Source organism: Aplysia californica, unplaced genomic scaffold (assembly GCF_000002075.1).
Source record: "Aplysia californica isolate F4 #8 unplaced genomic scaffold, AplCal3.0 scaffold00188, whole genome shotgun sequence".
Lineage (NCBI taxonomy): Eukaryota > Metazoa > Mollusca > Gastropoda > Aplysiida > Aplysiidae > Aplysia > Aplysia californica.
Window position 1 is genome coordinate 392,735 of NW_004797458.1, and position 24,494 is coordinate 417,228.

The 24,494-nt window shown below is 41.7% G+C and overlaps 1 protein-coding gene across 1 annotated transcript in view; it reads left to right on the top strand.

Annotated features, from left to right (window-relative positions):
* LOC101847493 (integrator complex subunit 5) overlaps window positions 1–15,841 on the top strand; it is a 34,893-nt gene extending 19,052 nt beyond the window's left edge. The window contains exons 18-23 of the mRNA XM_005098648.3: window positions 1,470–1,603; window positions 2,959–3,029; window positions 3,926–4,074; window positions 6,009–6,113; window positions 9,085–9,127; window positions 10,544–15,841. Of these exons, the coding sequence (XP_005098705.1) occupies window positions 1,470–1,603; window positions 2,959–3,029; window positions 3,926–4,074; window positions 6,009–6,113; window positions 9,085–9,127; window positions 10,544–10,638 (597 nt within the window). The 3' untranslated portion in view covers window positions 10,639–15,841. The remainder of the gene's footprint in view (window positions 1–1,469; window positions 1,604–2,958; window positions 3,030–3,925; window positions 4,075–6,008; window positions 6,114–9,084; window positions 9,128–10,543) is intronic.
* Window positions 15,842–24,494: the final 8,653 nt, after the last annotated feature.

The window sequence follows — 24,494 nt, forward strand, 5'->3', positions numbered from 1 at the left end:
AGATCTACAGCTGAATTTTACAGAGATTATTATTTTTGGTTGTTTTTTTTGTTTTTTACTGATGTGTATTGTTTTCTTTTCCATATACACTACAAATTACTGATACTGATAGGTTCTGTTTTCAATTTTTCTGTACATAAAACATGAAAATCATGAAACTTCGTGTTGAAAAAGTGCAAAACATGTCGCGAATGGTGTTACGGTAACTTGCATAATTTTTGCATAATTTTGCTTTTTTTTTCTCATAATTTGGCCTTCTAAATTTGCATAATTCTACGGGGACAGATAATTGAAATTCCAATCTCAATGTGGCTATAATTACAAAGCATTATTTCCAATTTTTTTAAAGAATGTTTGTCCTGTACAGAAATTCAGCATTATTTAGGTCTGTACCAATAGTTCTTGCCTTTCTGCCCAACTTTTTCTTTTTTTTTTTTCAAATGTACTGTTTTTTTTCAAATTGCTACTATTGCAAGATATACTCAGATTTATCAAATTTTCTGTGATGTAAATTTTGTTGATGGGGTCATGGGACTTAAACAATTTTCACATTGTGCAGTCCTGCCATGTAAATATCCCTATGTTATTATACCATTCACTGTATGACTGACTTGTTTGTATGTTTCCTGGACTATGCTGTCCCCGTAGAATTATGCAAATTTAGATGGCCAAATTATGCCCAAAAAAAGCCAAATTATGCAAGTTACCCTAACACCATTCGTGGCATGTTTTACACTTTTTCAACGTGAATTTTCATGATTTTCATGTTTTATGTACAGAAAAATTTAAAACAGAACATATCGGTATCAGTAATTTGTTGTGTATTTGGAAAGAAAACAATACACATCAGTAAAAAAAACAAAACCAAAAAATATAATCTCTGTAACTTTCAGCTGTAGATCGATCTAGATCTACACGGGAAAGAAAAATGTAAAAAAAAAAAAAAGGACATCTGGACCTCTGATGCTGGCACATTACTAAAACAAGGGACACCTGTCAAAAATGAAACTTCAGCACACATGAGAACAACAACTTTTGATGGATTGAAAAATTGAACATGCTCAAGGAACAAAATCACAACCCATAATAACCAAGATCTTCTAACAAGGGAAATAACCAACTTTTCACTTAAATGGGACTTATTACGATGATTATTTCCCTTTAGTCACATGGCGAGGCGTTAATTGTTTTGTGAAAAAAAGGGTAAAAACGTGAAAAAACGCGGGGCATCCAAAATTATGCAAATGTTGCAGGATTATGCGAAAAAACACGGCTGCACAATCGCATAATCCTACGGGGACAGACTGGCAGACTTCGGGGTGGATGGTTGGAGGATGCTACTGGAAGGTCTTACTTCTTTACTCTCCCTCTATTTCTGTCTGTCTGGCATACTTTTTCCCAGCACTAAATGACCATTATTGTATTGATGTGCTTCTCTTTACTCTAACAAACAAAACAAAACAAAACAGACGTCGGGGTATGTGATCAGCGAGAGCTGCGCCCGTACCTTGGGCTGTGCCGTGGTGGAGATGCTCACGCTTGACTCGCTCTACAACGACGTGAACTGGCAGGATCCAGACTTCCGGCGGGTCACCACCGAGAGGTAACTCTGTCGTCCCTACTCTGTCAATCATTATTCTTCTCTTGGGGGTATCTTAGTCAAGTTGTAGGGTTTGAGCTTAGCTGTGAATTTGACTCCGAGTGCTGTTGGACAGGATTTTGTACCCTGAGGCAAGGTACAGTGGACCTTGTCCAAGAAGACCGCCCATTGTTGGGAAGAAGAGTGATCACCTTAGACAGGTGGTCGTCCTCGACAGTTTTATTAAAATATGGAAAAAACGTAAGGAGAGAGGTGGGAACTTTTCATTTGGACAGGTTTTTGTCTTGGCCAAGGGGTCGTTTGAGCATGTTTGACTGTATTCATCACATTTTCCCACAGGTCATACAGTTGTAAGTGGGTGTTTAGTTAGTTAGATAAGGAAAATGTGAAAGACAGTGGTTTGCACTTTATAGCGTGCAGCACACTATGTTCCATGGGAGACTGAAGTGGTAAAGTGAAATGAACAGGCCAAAATAGGGAGACATTGTGAAGTTGTGTGAGTCTTGGGATTGATACTTGTCTATAAACAAGCCCTTTTAACACATTACACCCTAAGGGTCTGGACGGGAATTCCATTGTTAGATCCTAAGCAAGGGGAAGGAACCCACCTCCCGTGAATACAAGCCTTTAAAAAACACATTTTAAAAATACTAAATAAATTCCCAAAATCCTGAAAAAATAAAAGTTAAAACGAAAAATGAATGTAGTTTCAGAAAAATATAACTTTTTGTATGCGCAAACTGTTGGAAACATTCTAACTTTAGTTCAATCGGGGGTGTTCGACCCGTCACTCTCACTCTCAGCCTCGCGGTCGGGCCCTAGATCTAAATTCTAGATTTTCTACGTCTGATCAATCGAAATTGCCCCAAACTCTTGCTACGTTTTCATCAAAATCTGAGTCATCTGATTTGTCATTTGCTTTTTTTTACTCAAATCCATTGTTATTTCTTTTTTTGAACTCAATTGTGTCGCTTTTCAACAAGTCGAGACACCTTCGAGGTGTCGATAATGCGATCGCATTTCGTTCGGCTTTAATACTAAAACTATTGGCCCAAAAAATTTCGTTTCGGTATCAAACGAAAGAAGAAACTTTTTGCAATAACTATGCAAATCAAAATCTCGGCCCCAGTGTCTCGTCAAGGTGAGACTTCGTTTCTAAAGACGCTAGGTCGGCGCGGGCTGTTCCGGGCGAGTCAGGGTGGAGCGTGTAAGGGAATTCCGGGGCGGTCCCGAGCGTGTTGGGGTGTAATGTGTTAACTTTGTTTTCTCTTGGTTACCATGCCATTCCAGTATGCACTATAGAGTGTTGTCCACGGTTCCTCTAAAAATTTATCTTCCTCTCCCTTCCCTGCCCACAGAGACACCATGGTGTGGAAGAGAGTCGAAGAGCTGCCTGTCCTGCTCAGCGTCATACAAGAGTTTAGTTCCAGTGAGTTTGAGTTTGATCCATTTTGTTGTAGTTTGACATACTTTCATTGTGTACCCAGTGAGAATGCGGGTGGTTGGTCCTACTTCTTTTCTCTGCTGTTTCTGTCTGCCTGTCTGTCTTACTTTTTCCGAGCACTAAATGGTCATAATTGTGTCGATGTGCTTCTCTTTACTTAAACAAACAAACCAGTGGGAATATTTTGTGCCCAAGTGGACTGGTGCTCAGTTTGGGTTGTCCTTTCTACGAGTTTTCAGTGTCACTCTTCTCCTACTCTGCTCATGTTGGAATTACTTTGTATGTGGTAGTTATGGTGCAGACTCTCTGTAAACTTCAGCTGAACAGTTGTACTGTTGTTTTGGCTCTTTAAAGCTCATGTCATGATATTCCTTCTGACTGTGTGGATGGGTGGTTGGTGGGTGCTCAGGTGTGATTTGCTCCTTCTTTCTTAGCAAACATCTACGTCCTTATCTCTCCTCCTTTTTTTTGTTTGTTACTCTTTTGTAGCTCATCTTATTTTCAGTACTTATATAACCTATTTGCTTTGAGAGAGAGGGGGAGGGGGAGAGAAAGAGAGGGGTATAATTATACCAACAACTCCATATGCAGAAAAATTTACGAGCTTCTGATTCCACCATGTCGTGACACATATTTTTTCCTTTGTTCAGAGGGAACAACGTACAGTATAACATGGAAAGGTCGAACAGACAAGACTAGAAATCACGCTTCTGTCAAACTGTGCCTGAGGTCCTGTTTTTTTCTTCGCCTTATCTTTGTAAGATATCCCTCGAACTACCGAGGCTGGTCCTGACAAATTCGAGCTATCCGTGTTATAACTGTATTTAGAAAATTTTTGGTTTTGTAGAAGTGTGAGGTTGAGTGTGTGTTATCTCCCCCAGGCTGTGTGTTCCTGTACTATGCCTCGCCCGTGCTGCGCTCGCTGATGGCGGTGGTGATGAACCAGCTGGAGGTGTCCAGGGAGAAGCTCATGTCGGGATGCCCCAAGCACCACGAAGTGGCTGTCAAACTAGTCTACTGCCTCACAAAGGTAAGCTCACAAGCTCACATGCTGACAGTGGATGCTGATGGCTCCTACTGGGTCTTTAAAAAAAGTTTTAGTAGAGGTTTTACGGTGCTCGCAACTGCATAAGGTCGTATGAGCGCCAGAAGATTAGAGGTGTTGCAAGAGAGTAACAAACTTTAAAAAGAAAAAGGGGAGATAAGGACGATAGATGCTTGATAGGAAAGAAAAAGCAAACCACACCAGAGCACCCGCTAACCACCCACGTACTGGGTCTTATTGTGGGTTTTTTCACCCATGGTCACTTACATTTTTTTTTTTTAAATTTTATTTTAAAGTTGTGTGCTTTGCATTAGTTTTCAAGCCAGATATTAACCCTTACTGTTGCACCAAAACAGAGAGCTTGGTGAGCCGTAGGGTTGGGGCGAGCGGACGGACGGGTTCGTTACTCGCGGACTCAGTCAGAGCGAACGGGTAACGGATGGCCATGAGAGCGAACTGCGAACCTCAAGACAGTTCGTTTTTTGGATCCGCTCCACAATTTAACTCTCTCAGCGAGCGGACTGCGGACCTCAAGCCTCAAGTCAGTTCGTTTTTTGGGTCCGCTCCACAATTTTATTCACTGGGCGGGCGGGCAAACGGACGAACTCTAGCAGACGAGATACTCGACGCGAGATTAGACCCGTCATCTATTGTTTGTTACTTAGGCCGGATGTTTCAAACCACTAGTGGTGCCACAGGGAGTGAGAGAGGCTGGTGACGTAGTACTATGTGTGTAACCTTTCACCTCGTGCGTGGGGCACACTGTGTACGTTCCAATTATCTCAAAGGCCAGGGGAGGGGGGGGGGGGGGCGGAAATTTCCGTCATGAACGCCTAGCTACAATGTGAGGCAGGAGGGTGATTTTTTAATATTTTTTTTAGGGGGGGGGCGGGGGGTTTAAAAGTTGTAGGCAATGGAAGGAGTCGTTCCCGTCCGTCCATCCGCCTGCCCGCTCGAATGCATGGAGTCTCTCGGTCCGCCCGTCCGCTCGCTCGCTAAACGAACTGTTGTCTCTGTCCGATGTGCAGCGAGTAGCGAGTCGCGAACTACTCTTCACAAACGGACGGTTCGTTACCCGTCCGCTCGTTTGCGGGTAATGCCAGCGGGTAGTTCGTTACTCGTGGACGCTAATATTGCGAGCCCGACCCAACCCTAGTGAGCCGCCAGGGTAGATGAAACATGATCGTTATCCATGCTTGTTGGTGGCATTTTTAATACACTTGTCTTTTGCTTGTTTAAAAAGATTTACCAGTGAAACTTATAGTTTGTACTCAAAAATGAAGGAAAATTTATTTTATGTAGCTTTCATTACCTTGAAAGTTTGGAGTAACGGCCACTAGTGTCATTAAAAAAAAAAAATAACACAAAAAAATAATGATACAAATTGGTTTCACCTGTGGCTTTCACCAGCAACCAGCTGATCTGAAGCTCTGACAGTGGACTCAAAAAAGAAAATTTGAAAGTCGTGAAGACTTTACTGCTGATTTTGATGATTTTTAAAAGATTATATAACAGTCATTTTGATTTTAGTAAGCATTTTACAGCACTTGCTACACAATTAGCTCATACAAGGGCTACAGATTAGTGGTGTTACAAGAGAGTAACACACACAGAAAAAGGAGGAGAGAGATATCGATAAGGATGCTGGAATCAATCAACTGGCTGAATTTGAAAGCTGTACTTGGTTCTGTGTGCTTGAGCAGTACAGTACTGGACATACAGTGTACAGAAAATGTTCTCCTTTGTCAGAACACTCTAATCCTTAATAATATAGATTGGCTGTCAGGTTATTCTACAGACCTACTGAAATAGTGGTCTTAAAAGAACGATTTTGTCACACGTGTCTGTGTATGTTTGTTTGTTTTTTGTCTGTTTCTTTGTTGTTATTTTTCAAACACGTTTTTTAATTTTGTTCTCAGGGCTTTTTAATAGTGCCACCATTGTCAAATGTAGCAGAGTTGTTCCCCTTTGTGTCCCCGTATGAAGGTTATCTGCTCCTGCTGACTCTTTGGCATTATATCAAGGTAAGGTTGGAGGTAAAGCTCAAGACCGAATGGCACATCCTACTTCATTACTAAAGACAGTATAGTGTCATTTAGTGCTTGTAACAATACCTGAAGGAACTGTGTCTCTATGGCTTGAATTCCTTTTAGATTGTTTTATTTCCTCTATCATCAGTTTGTGATAAAGTGGGGAACGCGAAGAAGAGAAGAAGAATAAGTACACGTTAATTTTTCATTACAACAGTGTGACCAATTGAGGCGGTCCTTGTGCCGATTTATGGCCTACTTTTGTTAAATGCCAGGGACAGTTACATTCTGAAGCTTCGTAAAGCTGTGGAAGGACAATGGGAAAGGGATTTTCTTTCATATAGCCTCCTTTTTTTCAGTTCAGAGAGATTGACTCCATGGTATGCTAGAGAAATGAGGCGGCCCAATGCCAGTGATGTCATGAAACACCTTGTGTGCTGTCAGGTGCTTCTGTGTATGTGAATCAGCTTTGCAGAAACAAATAGGCCCTGACCGACCAAAAGTCATGCGACAGATGTACAGTCGTGATTCTTGCATTACTTTACAACATTGTGTAGGCCTATTGATGTGTTTCATAAACGTAGGTAAACAGATGCTTGTGTCTTGCCCATAATTGACACATGTGCGTTCTAATGTCTCTTTCATCTGTTTCATTATCTTAAAGGGCGCAAGACTTAATTATTTGCATTACTTGAGGGTTGCTATCTAAAAATAAGAAAGCAAGGAAGAAAGCGATCAGGGATTCTGTTTTCTTACAGATTATCCATATTTTTTTAATTAATTGTTTCTGGATTAATTAGGCAAACTGATCTGTATTTTGTTATGTGTTCAAGTACTGTGTTCAAAGTCTCTTGGTTAGTTCTCTATTACTAGGCAGTTTAGTGAAAATTTCAAATTTGTCTGATATGCTTTGAAATACTTTCATTTGAAAGCTCTTGCCTTCATGATCATAAAACAGTTTAAATTTTGTTGATATCTTTATTAGTTAAAAAGTTATGGCGATTTTTCATGCCTAAAATCCGGCCAATTTCAAGCCACTTTTAACACTGAGTTTTTGTGACACAAAAATGCAACTTTACAACACAAATGACCATTACTCAACACAAAATGCATATTTTTTAAAGTGTTGTACATCAGTTTGTTGGGAATTTTACACAGAATGCACACAACTACAAAACACCTCTTTACAAAGACACAGAAATATTTTTTGGTACTTCTAGAGGTTCAGGGTGATAAAAAATCCCCCGCAAGGATAACCCGAAATGGACAAAATGGGCTATATCTTTGCTGCTAATTGTCATATTTAGATAAATCATACATCATTCTCTTTGTCTTTTTTCACTGTTCATAATTATTAAAGAGTTAAGCCAATTAAGTAATAATTTCCAATTTTTATGACCATTCTTAAGATTTCAAAACGTATTTTTAGTGTTTTTCTAACCGTTAAACGGATTCCGTAAAAAAACAAACCCAACCTATTAATGACCGCCATAAGTCAGCTCCCTATCTTTTACAAAGTATTGTAACATACATTTGTGGGAAGCTATATTTTATGCTTTCAAGTGCATAAAAAAGCTTATAAATTCAAGAAAAATGCTCTTTGGAGACCTAGTTGTAGACCCACTGGAACATTTAATAAACTGCGGAAAGATGACCAGAAAATAACAAAGTCATTTTATGATCTTCACACAAGTTGCACTTGCAATTTTTTTGACAAATTATATTTATAGTCTACCTCATTCTATTATTTTTTCACACATGTTACTTCACTATTCATTACATTTTGAGTTATTATCAACTAGCAATTTTTATTGATGAGCATATTTAAAAAAAAATATTGAGTCAGACTCATTGGCCATAAATTATATTTTTTTAAATGGCACAATTTGATAATGTAAATGTAAAAATATCCAGAAAATAACAACATTAAATTATTAGGTACTGAAAGTGAAAGACTGAGCAGAGGCTTAGATAAACTCGTGTTCTCTACTACTATACTACTAACTAGTAAGTTTGCGCAAAACTGATTTAAGAAAAAGGTTGTCTCATAAAAGCAATTGTTATGATGAGATTTATTATTAACTCTGGAATATAGAGCTAGATGCCGAATTTAACATCAATTAGAACTGTGCAATTCAAGCTTTATTTCAATTCCAAAGCCCAAAGGCATAAATAGTTAGATATGCTGGCTTTTTGACTGTTTCTAGCCTACTACTGCTGAATTCTAGAAGGGAATCTAGACTTACTTATCATTTGCACTATTCAAGAGCCAAATATGGTAAAATAAAAGCAAAACTGTGAATTCTTTTGTCAGTCCGTTCATAATTTCATAGCCGCACGTATTATTATTATCCGGAGAAACAAGTAAAGCGCGAATAAATGCGATGCCGGCGCAATACGTTATCACAGTGTGCAGGGGAGAGCGGGGGCGCCGGGTCGCTGATCGGACGATTCGGCGTTTCGGCTTTTTGTATGCATTTTTACGGGAAGCGCCGTAGCGTTGTGCGAAGTTCAACCTGAACAACCCGGGTGTCAAAAGAAACTAGAATGGATAATCTTATAACTTCTGAAAGATTCACAAATATACAGCCAGTAGTTTTCATTTTATCGCGTTGTAAAAACTGCCTTGTTTTCAGATGCAAATATTTCCAGTTCTACTGAACCGATTTTCACGCGAAGACCGCCATTTTGAAGACCTTTCTTTTCTGTTTAAAAAGATGTATCGGGAGTGGTAGTGCAATTCGCAAAACGAAACAAAACTGTGAGTTGTTTAGACCCACCGTAGCGCGAGGCTTCACGGCCGGTCACAAAAATCTACGGAGCGTACCGCGGCCGATTCGCCCTGCCGCGAGCGCGTTCACTAAACTGCCTCCTATTACATATTTTACAAATATTCTTAATTGAATGACTGCTTTGGGAAAAAGATGCATCAGTGGATTTACATGAGCATTGTTTCTCCTCACAGGACAACCCCCCATCAGAGTTTGAGAGCGAAGTGAAAAGAAGAAGTAAGTGATTTGTATAACTCAATGACTCACAACAGATGTTTTGTGAGTGACTTGTAGCTAACACATGGTGACGGTGACTTCTTTGTGACACACCGTGACTGTGTGAACACATTATGACACATTATCTAACACACTATGACAGTGAATTGCAGCTAACACATAACGACCATGAATTGGTATTGACACATTTTGAAGGTTAGTCGTTACTGACACATGGTGACTGTTATTCATAATTGACCTATAATGATAAAGACTTTTAAGTGACATGTGTTGACATCTAATGTCCTTTTGTGGTGACTGTAGCTTATAACTGAAGCATGGTGGCTGACTCGTAACGTACCTGTTGTGTCTGACTTGTATGTGACATATGGTGGTGACTGTGACTTATTTTTGACCGGTGATGGCTATGACTTCTTAATTGACCTGTATGATCAGTTACTCTGTTTTTATCACTACTTGCATGATGGGTGATCTCAGAGGGTGATGGGACTTATTGTGTGGCAACCACTACAAACTTTAATTAGATCTATTTGTGGTTTTTAAAAAATATCTTTTCTTTTGCCAAGAGGGAGAAAAGAGGCTGCCTTTGACTCCCCAACATGTATTTGCTGTTTATACTTGGGGCTCACAAAAGTCAAAAATGAATAAATGAAGCATTTCAAAGGAACCTCAGCTAAATGAAATTTGATGGAGAAATGCTCTAAAATAAATAAAAAATGTAATGGTCCAGTTTTGGAATGTTGATGAGAATCAGAGACTGGGTGTAGATGTTGGTATAGATCCAAATTATTTGAAGACACAAAAATAAATATTTGTTTTAAAGAAATGACCAAAAGCAAACAAGTTAACCGTTTGACCTCCCAGGTATGTTACAGTGTAAATTTGTTACTTTTGTCATGTATGTGGAAAGGAGATGTAGATGGCTGAATAAAACTGATCAGGGCACAGTTTTGAAATAGCCCCTCAAACATGCATCTCAAAGAAACACCCAGCAACCAGTGACTTAACAGACCAGGTCATGTAGTGACGGAAAAAAGAAGGTGAAACAAGAGGTGTGTGACAGATTGTACTATCTAAATAAAAAGATATAATTTCAGTCGAACCTGCTCTAACAGCCACCTGCCCTTGACAATCGCCTGTATAAATTACCAATTCTCACTCCCCACTCCCCCCTTTGTGTTGTTTTGTTATTATAATGACACTGTCTAAGAATACCCTCTGCCAAAGAAAGATGCTTGCTTTTCCCCTCAAATGTGGAAAATTTTGTTTGACAGGTTCAACTCTACAAAATTTGGTAAACAGTGCTTATTTTTTCGTTTTGCTGAAAAACGAGGCAATTTCAAACCAACAATATCCGCTCTACTTCTTCTTTGCTACGGTTGTGTACAGTTCTTTTTGTTGTTTTTTCTTCCTCAGCCTGCGACAATTCTCACACTTTTGTGGTGCACTCCATCCTCCACTCCAACATCGCACACATGGGACATCTCTGCCCACGCATCTTCAACATGTGAGTCGCTGACGTGTGACCGCCGAGCCTATTCAACATTTGAGTCACTGACGTGTGCCTACCCCGCATCTTTAGCACTGGAGTCACTGATAGTGGTAGCAGGAACGCAAGCTGCTTTCGAGAAGTTCTTTCCATACAGCTCTATTAAGCACTATTGTAAGGATTTGGACACAAACTGAAAGTCTTTTCATTTTTGTTTTTTGATGTATGTGTTCCTTGCAAAGTGGGGCCCTTGTCATGCCAATTCATCATATTCTGGCGAACTGGCTGTTTACTACAACTGTACCACTGCTGTAGACTCTGTAGAGGGATGACGAGTGCTGCTTGTGAGGTGGGAAGTTTAATATGCTTGCCTTTATAAATTTGTGAGTTGTCCCAATCAGGGTCATGGGTGAAAGTTCAAAGACATAAAAAACCTGAAGAGGTAGAGTCGGGGCATGCATGCCCTACCCCCTAAGCGCCTTTTCGTGAATAACATCCGGTGACACAGTTGGATTTTAATATTTTCACTAGAGAGTAGCCCTGCACTGCTTTCCTGACCTTTTAGCATGTGGTTTCTATATTATATGTGTGGGGAGCTGCAAAAACCATTCATATGGGTCCAAATGTGAAAATTGAGATTTCTACATAATATTATTCTACAGCTTTCCGTGAGTATTTTGCTTTTTTATTTGAAGGTTTTATCTATTATAGTTTCCGAGATATTGCAGTTTTTATCACGCAAGGTAGGAAAAATCCGAAAAGAGAAAAACGGCTTTAAAAGTTTGAGCAATGTTTTTGGCAGATATGAGCTCAACAAAAGGGACAAAACTCAACATATACTAGTACAGTAACCACAACAACATACTTGTAGACAAAATGTAATAGGTTTTCTTACCTTTGTAGCTGGTGTTGATGTATTTATATCCACATTACTGATGTTTCATAGATTACTCCGTGTTGGCTCGGCGGCTGCGTCCACGACCTCGACCTCAGATGGCTTTGCCTGGTCCTGCTACAGTTTTGTCGCTTTGGCTGGCACTTCATATTCACTGTCAGAGGAGTCACTGCCACTGTCTTCAGGTGTTACATTATCCTGACAGTGAGGGGAGACGAATGGACGAATCTCTTTGAAGAGATATTGCTGGCGTTTGAGGCTGAGCCCAGGTGACGGAATTACTGGCGGCAGAACATCCGGCCCAGGGAGAGCTGCTTTCTGTAGGGCCTGGGCTGTTTCAGGGGCTTTGCTGTGTTTTTCACTGCGATGATTCCTGAGTTGTTGAAAGAAAAATGTTGAAGGGTTTTTATTCCTTTCACCTTACTGAAATACTTGGAAAGAAAAGTCGTCCAGTCACAGGTGGGAAGTTGAGATACTCCATTTTCTGTACCCACTAGAATGGCCTCGTTCATAGCAGCCGAAGCATCTACAACTTTGACTGGATCTTGCAAACAATCAACCTTTGTCACCTTTTATTTTCTTTTTATGAGACCAAATCCACCGTCTGGGCTAAACTTTGTATGGCCCGCAATCAGAAAGCTTAGGCAAATATTCTTATTTCGACTGGTGCCACATGAGGTACCAAATCATTACTGAGTTTTTGTTTTGTCCGGCACAATTGTCTGCATATAAATGAAGTTCTGTCTCACCAAGGCTGAAGTTTTCCAGGTAGAAATGCAGATAAGACACAACTGTGTTGGCACTTTTCCCCAGTGTTGTGAGCCTCATCAATTAGAATGTTCACCTGTTTTCCCAGCGCCTCATTATTAATCCCAAAAAGGCCACACTTCCAGGGGGTCTTGAAATAAATTGGCCCAGCTTGAAGAGGATCACTTGGAAAGTGAGTCTGCTGAGCAAAGTCGAAAGAAATGTGATTTTTCCCTTGAAAGGAGCAGTATGGATGGGGTCCTGGTTGTCTGGCTGGCGGAAGTTGTGTCTTTACTATTTCACAGCTGTGTTGGTAAAATGAACGCTCATTCTGAACAATCTCCTGATGAGAGTTCAAATCGTCTATTAACCGTTTTTTCTCTTCATCAGGCTTGTTGGCTGACAGCTGAATTTGCTGCATACCTCTTTGACAGGTCCAGCAGAGATCTGTTGCAGGAGGCATGGTCCTAATAAAAGGGATTAACTGTCTCCTCAGTTTTCTGAAGGTTGTGATGTGAGCACAGTGGTGTCCTGTTTCCTCAGACGATGTTTTGAACAGTTCATATACCTCTGTTTTTGTGCAATGTGTGGGCAGCAACCTAACGTTCGTAATCCAGTGTCTGGGTGTTCTTCCTGGCAGTTCTATAGCGTGGATCTCTGCATAGTTTATTATGAAGTCAACTACCCTCCTGGTGTCTTCATACTTCAGGGTGTTATGGGGAAGCCGCTTCTTGCTCTTGTGGACACGGGCTTCAACACCACAGGCCTTGTAATGCTTAATCAGGGTTGTCAGTTTGCCAAGCCCAATGTCATGAATGTACAGGAAGAAATCACGGCAAATACGGTGTCCATGGAGCAAGTAATCCGTCCGTGACGCTTTCCGTTCTGTTTGGACTGCCTTTCGTGATTTGCGGGTAATAGAATCCAAATGAATGCCACATGAAATTTTTGACAGCACAGCTATGTCAAATTCTTTGTCCGTTAAGGCAATGTACTGTCTTTGTCCGTTAAGGCAATGTACTGGTGTCTTATGTCCTGGATTGTTTCTGCATGAAAGTTTGAGTAACACGGTGTTGACTTACAGGAGCAGGGGTATGGGACAGGCCCTTTCGTTGACGTGGAAGGTGGGTCGATGTGTAAATTCGGTTGGTCCAGTTAAGGGGGTGTTGGCTGGTATGGCTGACAGATGGGGTCTTTTGCGTTCAAAAGGCACGTTCCTTTCTGACAGGTCTAGCTCAGTTGTCAAAACTTCACAGACCGAGTCATCTGGGGAAAATGCATTTAGCTCTAAGAACAACTTATTTTGCAGTTGCAGTAGGAATGTAGCACAATCTTAACCACTCAACCAGAGTAAAGTTTACTTGAATTTATTATACTGGAAAAATTGATCTAATCTACCCTTGTAGGCCAATGTATGAATTAAAATGACACAAGCTTAACATTTAAAGGAAAAGATAATGCCAAATGGTTTATAGTCCACAGCACAATCTCAACCAAACCAAAGTTAAGTTTATTAGATTTTATTATACTGGCACTGGGAAAACTGATCTAATCTACCACTATGGGCCAATGTATAAATTAAGATGACACAAGCTTAACATAAAAGAAAAGATAAAATCAAATGCTCTATAGTCAGCGTTTATAATCAACTATGACAATAAATGTCTAAGACAAGAGGTGCACACATGTTTAAGAAATTCAGGGGTCTAGGACACAAGAAGAGTCTAAGTCTAGATCTAGATCTAGCTTACTTTAGAATTTACCTACAAACTGAATCTATTACAGAACAGGAGGTCATCTTATATCTAAATCTATCTACATTTTGATATGTGGTCATGATTTGTCATGATTATAGCTATAAACAGTCGGGGTGAGAATGTAAACAAAGCATGTCGAAAGCAGAGAAAGACTGGGAAGAGCCTTTAAAAAAAACAATTTTAAACTACTTATCATCACTGGATTGCTCCTCATCAGTAGTTGAGTCATTTTCCGATTCCTGTCTATCACCAAAATAAGCATCAAAGACTTCTTGGTAAGCTTCTGTGTCTGTAGCCTTTAAATTCAACAGACGAGCTAGTGTCTCAACGCTCTTTCCTCTGGGACTCGCCGTTTTGAAAGTGAGCAGGGTCTGGGCACGGGTCAGGGTTCAGATGCTGCTTTTTCAAATTATTACTCTTTATTTAGATAAAATAACAAACTATTGCATCTTGACAATTTTCCAGTAATTATTTTAGTTTAAGGGTGTATTTCAAGTAAGAATTGTGGCAATTATGGACAAATATTGGTGCTTAAACTCGGCACTTGATTTTTATTACAAACATTCACAGTGGCGCACTAATCTGGATGCGCACTCCATGCTTCTTTGTCCAAGGTATGTGCACTACTTTTTATTCGCCAGTACACAGACTGAGCTTTCCAACAATGTATGATATGTGGGGTTTGTCTTAAAATACTTTTGAGAAAAGTCGGTCAAAAAGAGATGGATTTTCGGAGTCCTCTTCAGCACTGTCAGCCGTGTTTGCTAATCATATCGGCTGGGGGTGATGCTGAAAATAATTAAAATAGACATATTTCAATCTCGAAGTATTGTTTAATATTTCTAGAGATGAAAGTTAAGATGCTGAATAACAAATTGGTGCAAAAATCTCAAATTCCAAAAATCTCAAATTCCATAGGAAAGCCCAAAATGACCTTTGAGACGGCCTAGCTTTAAAGTAAGCACAGCGACTTCGGAACGGTTTTCGCAGCTCCCCACACATATGATGTGTTTCTGGTCCCGTTTGGAAATACCCGTGCGCTAGGAAGAATGTTCATGCATCAATACAGGGATGTCCATGCAACAATGGAATGTCATGCGCTGGTCATGTGGAATGCTTATGCGCCATGGCTTGTAAGATGTCAGTGTGTACAGCTTCAATCTCTCCTTTTTTGTGAGTTTTAGATTAGGAAGGGTGTTGCATTCTTGTGGACAAATCAAATACAATGCAAAAACTAAAAAGCGATGTTCTGGTCTAATCTAACGAAGATCTTTGCGTATCCCGGGTAACATCCATGCTGTTCGAGTTGGAGGAAAAAGTGTAGTACAGTATGCGCTTTATTTGGATTGTTGAGTCTACAAGTCATGTACACCCTACCTTAGGTGTTGCAGTTCATGTTTTGATTTAATTCTTGAGTTTGCTTGACATAGATCTATCATGTAGGCCTATACACTTCCTTGTGGTTGATCAAAATATTCAAACAACGACAAAGATCAGACAAGTACGTTAGAGAAGACGATAACAAACATAGAAAATATAAAAAACACCAACACTATTTTGGTTTAACTCACTCGGGACCAGCCCTATTTTCGGACACAAACCCTTCGGACCAGGGTTTTTGGAGAGTTTTCAAAAGATTATTTAGTGGTATTATAGTTGGGTTACAAAGCTGAAATTTGGCACACTTACAGATACAACCTTTCTGAACACAGTGCACTTGACGAAAATCCTCTATGTTGGATACTTTTTTTCCCCCACGATTTGTCATATGACCTTAAGCAGTTGCGAGAGCCATAAAACACTTTACAAAAACAAAAAACAAAAAACGATTTATCAAAAACACACCCTTTTTGAGAATTAAAAAAAAAAATTTTCAGCATCCATGATATAACCCTGGCTAGGTTGTTACCTATATTTGCTGTAAAAAGATCCTAAAAGTAAAGATTGATAACTGTTATTGTGCAAGGCATGTGTATGCTTGGAATTGTGGTGAAAAAGAGACTACATTCTGCATCAAAATCCACATGGTTAGCACAGACAGAGGTTGAGAGAAAATATGAGAGGCCTCGTGGATACGCAAACAAAACATACATGCAAAAACATGCAGTTTGACTCACCAAAGGCTTGTGTATCCAATAAGTATATACTCCAGTAATCCAGGGGGTTTAGTTACAGTACTCCTTCTTTGTGTGGAAGTCCTGAAAGCAGGGGACCACACACAGGGGTACTTTGTGGTATGGGCACCAGAACGACGTTTCTTTCCGCTTCATTGTGGAGCCCGGTTGCTTCGCCTTCTCATAACACACCTTGCAACTCCGGGTGGGACGTTTCTTCTTCTCAGTTGAAGGAATATAGTCCGGGAAGCAACATGAGTGCAGGTGATCCAGCTGTGTGGAAGCTGGGTCCTCGGAATCACCTTCTTGCCAGCCCAAGAATTCCTCCGCCATGCCCTGTCAAAGCTTCTGGATGAACTTGGAGATTGGCAGAGGCTTCCCACCTGTTGATGTCTGTTTCCTGTTGTACAGGATGGAGGCCTGCACCATCATGAGGGTAAACAGGTGTCCAAACAGTTTTTTCCACCATTCCAAGGTGCGGCGATGGAAGGGCATATAGGCCATGAGTTGGTGGCTGCGGTCTACACCCCTCATGTTGAGAGTGTACCACCAGCGGTTTCTCCTTGGTCTGGGCCGTTGATCTGACTGTCACCCTTCTCCGTGGGTCATGCACAGTTGTCAGAAGGTTGACAGACTTTTTATCTTGCCACCGGAGGGCCACCAGTTTGTCTTGCCATCGGTAGGCACTCTCTCCAGTTCTTAGTAGGTAGTGTTAACGCGGGCACTCGCGGCCTTCCGACCGCGTGGTGTCGATGAAATCGGGGTGATTCTGATCGCTGTTTCTTTGCTCTTTCGCTATAAAACACCAAATGCCGTAAACCTTGTAAAAGTTCAGCTTTTCATCGTTTCAATGGGGTAAGTTGTTTTTATGTCCGATTATTAGGAGCTGGAGAATCGCAGATGAAAGCGAAGCCCCCCGCAGCCGTAATGCGTGGTCGGCCGGTTGAAAAATTGACACGCGTGCATTCAAATGCTTCGCGGAACAAAGGATGATTAAATACCGTCTTTTCATTGGCGGAGAACTGTAAAGCTTTAAACGAGCCTTCCCGTGGTATATATTTGGCCTTTGGCATCGAAATAGAAAGCTTTTAAAAATACTGTCAAAATGTTTAAAGATCACTTTTAACACAAAATATGTAAAATACCGGCTTAAAAAACGTGTCAATTAAAAGATCAGTTCTTTTCCTATTAGAATAAAGTAATCAGCTTTGAATTATTTTTCATCAATCCTTCCGCTAGACTTGGAAAGCATGTGACCCCACATGTGGGGTACACTACAGTATAGAGCCAACTCGCTCGCCCCGGGGGGCGGTGCGGCGCCGGCCGGGTCAACGCTTGGTGTTTTTGTCGAGATAAGGACAGATCTTCGTGTTTGGGGCGATAAAATACTGATTTGTAATGATCTCACAGTCTTGAAAAAAATTAGGCTCCATATATTATATTTCTTATAGTGATTGTACTCTGTTAATGTGGAGATGTTTAGTGCTCTTGGTACTCTTTTATTGTCTGTCAAACATGGGGTTGCAGCCAGTGACTGACTTTATTGGCGCTTAAATGACCAAAATTGTGTCGATAGTGCCGTACAACATCTACCCAATCAATCAATGACTTTAACAAATGTGATCAAATTTTAAACGAATACCATTTTCTTTAAAATTGACCAAGAGGTTAAAGAATGGTACCAAAATGCTCAGTGGAAATATATAGGCCTTTCAAATGAAGCAGAACAATTTGGAATACTGCTACTTTGAAAATTTAGTTTCTGGTACCTATTCTTAGATTCAGCGTTGCCAAATCCTTCGGCGTACCCACAAGATTGGCTCTTACTGTCCCAACAATCATGGTGTCGCATGCGATCATCTCATGGTACAAAGCTGGACAGGTGTAATAGTTGTCCGTGTACAAAATGTACCCTTTGTTCATTAGCGGCAACATCATTCGTCGGCACACATCCACGGGTTTGTTGCTGATGGTAGGGTCAGCGGCATAGATTTCGAAGGCACAGACGTACGCAGAGGCACTCTCGCACAGCATGTACAGCTTGATCCCCACTTGTTGGGCTTGTCTTTCATGTACACCCTGAACCGCAGGTTTCCCCTCCATGGGCAGATGGCTTCATCAATGACGAATTTCTGTCGAGGGGTCACGAGGTCTCAAAAGGTTGCAGAAAGGGGATCGATATTGGTCGCAGCTTATGGAGAGGGTTGTGACCAGTTTCTCTGAGGGGCCCGTACGTGGTGTTGTTGTTGAGATGCAGAAGGCCAAGAATCTGCATGAAACGGTTCTTTGACATTATTTTGGGGGCGAATGATGTGCCGATAATTTCTGCCGTACTCCAGTAGTCCTTCAGGCTGGGTTTCTTGACAAGTGACATGTGCACCCAGATGGTGAAGAACCCCCACAACTCCTTCAGCGTCACTGTGCTCCAGTTCTTGCAGAGACTCTCAGGGGGCAGCTGTCTTCGACCCAGCTCCGAAGCAGCGTACCTGTTCCTCTCTGTCTTGATTACCCGTAGGATGTCTGCCGTGAAGAAAAGACGGAAAAAATCCAGAGGTGTCACGACATTTTCTGGTACATGCATGCCAGGCTGCCGAGTAAAGGGGACCCCAAGAGGAAACCCAGTCAGATCCTCAGTCCAGTCACCTGCAGGTGTAGGTGCAGGTGCCACATCACCAGACGGACTCATGCGTTTAGGTGGCGGTCCTGCAGACGTTGATGGTCCTGAGTCGGCATCATCACTATCCTCATCAGGACCTGAAAGTATAAACATGAATGTTAGAAAAATTTAGACGAAACAAAATAACAGAGCCTCAATTTCAATTTTATAATGCTTGCCCGAGTTAGTAACAGAAGCTAAAAATCTACATCTAGATACTAGATGTAAATAAGAGCAATGATACAGGACCTTGGACTGACAAAATAAATCTTTGTCTGGACCTGACTTGGTACTAGGGAATGACTTCAGTTCTAGATCTAGATCTAGTAGAAAATAGCTATTCTCTCTTCAGTCGGGATAGTCAGTCCCGAGATGCAGTGACAACACCCTATTATCGCCAAGATGTAAATATGTCTGACCTGAATCAAAAAATCCTCATCAGAATCAGTTTCTTCAACATCGGAGTCGAGCCTCTGGAAGAACTCAATCACTTCAGTAGCCTTTTTTCGCTGGGGCCGAGACATGATTTGATGTCGATTTTAAAAAACATGCACACGCTGAACAAAAGTCAAAGCATTCACTCTATGTCTTCCCTAAGTTTCCAACTTCATACGACTGCAAAACAAATCATAAAAATAAAAAGATGGGATGAACAAATGGGCTTAGGGAAAGACAGGCAGAGCAGTTTTCAAACATTATTATGACCACAACAGAACGAAATGACAATATCAACCTCTTACAGAGAAAGAAACAGACCACGATCTTCCGCCGACGAACAGAACATATATACAGCTCAACTTCCAATTGAACAGAAAAAATCCAGAACTTCCCCCAATGTGTCCCTTGTGTGACTATACATGTATATATCTATATCTATATATAGATATATATATAGAGAGATAGATAATATATATATCTATATCTATATCTATATATATATATATATATATATATCTATATCTATATATATATATATATCTATATCTATATATATATATATCTATATATATATATCTATATATATATATATAGATATATAGATATATAGATATATATATATATATATAGATATATATATATATATATAGATATATAGATAGATATATATATATAGATATAGATATATATATATATATATATATATATATATATATATATATATATATATAGATATAGATATAGATATATATAGATATAGATATAGATATATATATACATGTGTGTGTGTGTGTCACCATCAACTTCTTCAACCTCCTCTCTTCAGCCTTCCTTTTCCTTTCTGCCTCTTTCTCTTCTTTCTTCTGCTGTCGCAACCGCTTGTTCTCTTCCACCACCCTCTCTTTCTTTTTCTCTGCTTCTTGTGTCTTTCTCTTCCTGTTCACCTCTCTTTCAGCTTTTCTTGCTTCCTTTGCTAACTCCAGTTCTTCTCTTTCTCTTTCTTGCCGTAGCAGTTACTCTTGAAATTCTGTGCCGCTTAATGCCATTGGAAGAGATTTCGGAGGTTTTTTCCTACCACTTTTGTTCCTGGGGAATTGGGGCGGGGACAAGATGTTGTCAATGCTATGGACAATGGTGCTGCCTGCTGATGGTGGTGCTAGTGCTTGCGTCACTGGTGATGCTGGTGGCGCTTGGTCGCTGGTGCTGCTGACCCTGATGCAATGAAGCCAACACCACTTAAAAGCTCCTTGAGCTCCTAACACCACTTAAAAGCTCCTTGAGCTCCTCTTCGGCAATCCCCCCGGCCCCGGTGCCAAGTGTACTCCACAATGAGTCAATCCTTTGTGGACCATCAAACGCAGCAAAGTCAAGCAGCCGTTTCATGTTTGCTGGTGACAGTTCTACTGGTGGTGGTGAAGGTGATGCTGCTGCTGGTGGTGGTGCTGTTGCTGCTGCCCGGGGTGCTGTTACTGGCGCTGGTGGTGGTGGTGCAGTGGCCAATGGTACTGATGCTGCTCCTGGTGCAAAAGTGCGGCTTGGTGCCAGTTTTTCGGAGTTCACCACCCTTTCAGGGTTGTATGGGTAAATCCCACTCTTGGAAAAGCCATTGAAGGCAACCTCGGGTCTTGTCGTGGCGCCCCAGACTGGTTTCAGTGCTGCTGTGAAGGTCCTGACACTTACACTCTCTCCTGTTTCATTCATAACTTTTTGGCACTGTTTCCCCCAAGCCTGCTTCATGGACCCAAACAGAGATTGGTCCAAGGGCTGAATAATATGTTAGGCGTGGCTCTTTAAGCAGTAAAGCAGTATCTGCTCCTTGATGCGCAGATCGATCACCTCAATGTTTTAAGTGTGCGAGGTGTGGCCGTCGACAAATAACATAACCGGTTTCTTTTTGTGAGCGACAGCTGGTACATAGCTGTCCCTGAGCCAGGACATAATCACATCTGTATTAATCCATCCGTTAGGCGAAATCTGAAACTTTGCCTCTGGGAAGCCAGCCATGAGATCAAAACATGTCTCCTCTTGTTGGGGAAGATGATAAACTGCACGATGTAGTGGCCGTTGGCAGAGCAACATGCAAGTACAGTGATGCTCTGCTTGGTGTTGCTGGACAGGTTTTGAACATGCTTACTGCCTTTTGCTGCTATCACTTTTTGGGGCACAGATGGAAGCCCGTCTCATCAGCATTGTACAGCCGGTCCTTTAATGTGATGAGAGTTGGATCCACGCTGTCCAAATACTCCCTTTATTTCACGATACCAGGCAGCCAGTCCGTCTGGCGTTACCAGGGCTCTCTCCTTCCCTAGAGCAGATGGCGTCCTCTTGGAGAGGTCTGGGTTTCTTTTTAAGAAGTCTTTCAACCACTGTTTGCTCGGATGGTTGTCAGGGCTACTCGTGACTGCCTGGCGTGAATCCAGAATAGCCTTGACAGTGTCCTTAATTTCCTGCTTCAACTTTCCAAAACCATCATCAGCACCACCAGCGGGGCAAGTACTAGCACCACCAGCTGCATTGTTGTTAATGACAGCAGCACATTCTCGTCTTTCACTACCCATAGTGATGTGAACGTTAGCCAGGTTTCTGCAATCAGGGCTCAGTTCAAACCATTCCTTTTCACGGCTTATTTCATCGATGTCACAAACTTTCCTCAAGGAGTCTTCGGCTCCTGCCCTCCATGAGCTGCCCCGTTTGATCCTGTTTCCTTTGATGCTGCCCAGGTTGTCATGCAAAGGGTGCCTCTGGTCTCCCAAAACATTCAAGTACAGCTTTGCATGTGCCACCTTATGCCTCACTCTGATGCTGGCCAGGTCATGGATGTATCTCATACAGACAACATGGATGTCCTTTGTGCAACCCAGAACGGCCCTCATATAACTGCATTTTGTACTCTCTCCAACCTGTCTATCTGAGTCTTGGACAAGGAGAGGATGCCCAGACCATAGTGTATGACTGACAGAACCACCAGCTGCATTTGGAGGAAAAAAAACCCTGTTAATTCCCGCTGAAGCCAAGGTCTTCACTACATTGATGCCCTTCTGAGCCCTGACAGCAACATTGTCAATATGTCTTCAGAACGAAAGTGTCCTGTCCTGAGTGATTCCAATGTACTTCAGCTCATGCTGTCTGTCTATGAGAAAGTGGTCAAACACAATTGGAGGCGTAGGATCTTTCACAATTCGGTTGTTGAGCGAGCACCAGATGACCTGTGCTTTGTCTGGATTGATGACCGCATTGTATTCCTCACACCAATCTGCGACCTTGTTCAGCCTGTCCTGTAGCATCCGTCCAACCGCTAGCCTATCACGACCTTGTCCGTAGACCATCACATCTGCAAAGGTTAGGATTTTTCCTGCTCCTTTTACACTGATCCAGGCAATTTTGGATGTATATGTGTTGAACAAAAACCGGTGATAAGGCTGATCCTTTGTGGCAGTCCTGAGGCAATCACTACTGGGTGCGACATCCATCGCCCACTTCTCAGCGCCACCTTCCTCTCAGACTGCCGCTGAGAAAACAAGTTCTTGGCTATTGGGCTGTCTTCTATGTAATAGAACAGATCAGATGACAAAGACTATACAGAAAAAAAGTCCTTATCCAGCTTTTGAAATACCTTCTTTGCTGCATTAGACCCCCCCCCCTCATTACTGCATAAATTATCCAGCAAAATACTGACCACCTGGCTCCACTTAAGTTTCCTCTCTTTCAAGACTTCACTCACTGCTGACAGTAGATTGAGTGATGTCGCTTAATTTACTTCTCTACTGCCAAGCAGATCAACCGCTCAGCGTGTTAGCTCCTCGTCAAAATACCGAATGAGAATGTTCAGCTGCTTGTTGCCACCATTTGTCGTGGCTTCATCCACATTCAGAGAAAATGGTGAATCTTTCAATTTATTCGAGATAGATTCCTTAACACTTTCAGCAACTCCATGCGTTGTGGTGTAAGTTGTTGATGACTTGGACAGAGTTGCAGTGATCCAATGCTGAAGATGTCATCTTGCTCAGTCTTTTGGCTAAGTCCTGTACGGGGTGCCCACTACGGCTGGATCGGGCCGATCGCCCGACTCGATCGCCTGAAACTGAAAACAAACACGTTTGTTTTTGAGGCGATCGAGTCGGGCGATAGGCCCAATCGGCCGATTCCAGCCGTAGTGGGCACCCGTGTGTTCACTCAGAAATAATCCGATGAAAGCCGTAATTTCCGTGCAAGAATCCAGATGAGATTGCTTGGCTGCCCCTTTCTCTGCATACTGACTGACAAGTTTTGTTGAATTAAGTGAACTCCTCAAACCTGACACGGGGGGCTCTCGTGGCCTAGAGGTTAAGGTGTTGGCCTCTCATTCAAAGGTCCCGGGTTCGAATACGGGTAGCGACCAAAAAATTTTCTTCTCTAAAATTGTCTCCTTTCACCTCCTTTCCTGCTCTCTAGCAATGTTCTGTTGTCTGCTTTCATTTCCACTCTCTGCCCCCACCCCCTCACCTCCTTTGCCCCCTCCTCTGGGCTCCTGACTCTTTCTGCAGCCTTTCTACTGCTACTCCTTGGTTCCTCCTTACTGTTGTCTTTCTGCCACACCCCTGATCTTCTGGTAGGAAAGATCTACACCTAGCCTTCTCGGACAAGGGCGAAAAATCTCGGAGGGCCCGTGTGCAAGTTGCCCACGTTAAAGATCCCTTGGTGGTCTAAAATCGATAAGAGTAGGCTTCGGCCGCCACCCGGGCAAAATTCAAAATTTCCTACCCACTGAAAATATTAGGTGTGTCCCGCGCGCTCATATGACCTTATGCAGTTGCGAGCGCCATAAAACACTTTACAACCCCCCCCCCAAAAAAAAAAAAACAAAAAAAACAACAACAACAACAACCAAACAACCTGACACGTGGTCTGAAAATTCTGCATGTGATTTCATGGCTTTTTTTTTCAGCAGAGCCGTAACCGATCTTTTATTGCATACAGTGCAAATTCAGTTCCCGGGTGAATTTATCTTTTTACACCTCAATTAATGACTGAAGCCGTGACTAGACTCCTCATCCAGCCAGTGCCATTTCCACTTATTACGAATTCCGTGGTCTATCTCTGACACATCCGTCTCTCTCTCCAAATATCTCTTTGCCATCACCTTGAAACTTTACCTCGATGAAAGACCCCCACTAACACCAATAAATAGCTTAGCTCCCGATCTAGATCGGGAAGGGATCATGTGACCTCCTTGGCCTAGATCTAAGCCCGAGCGTCGCACTGGCTGTCTCTGGGCACATTGAGAGACAGTTT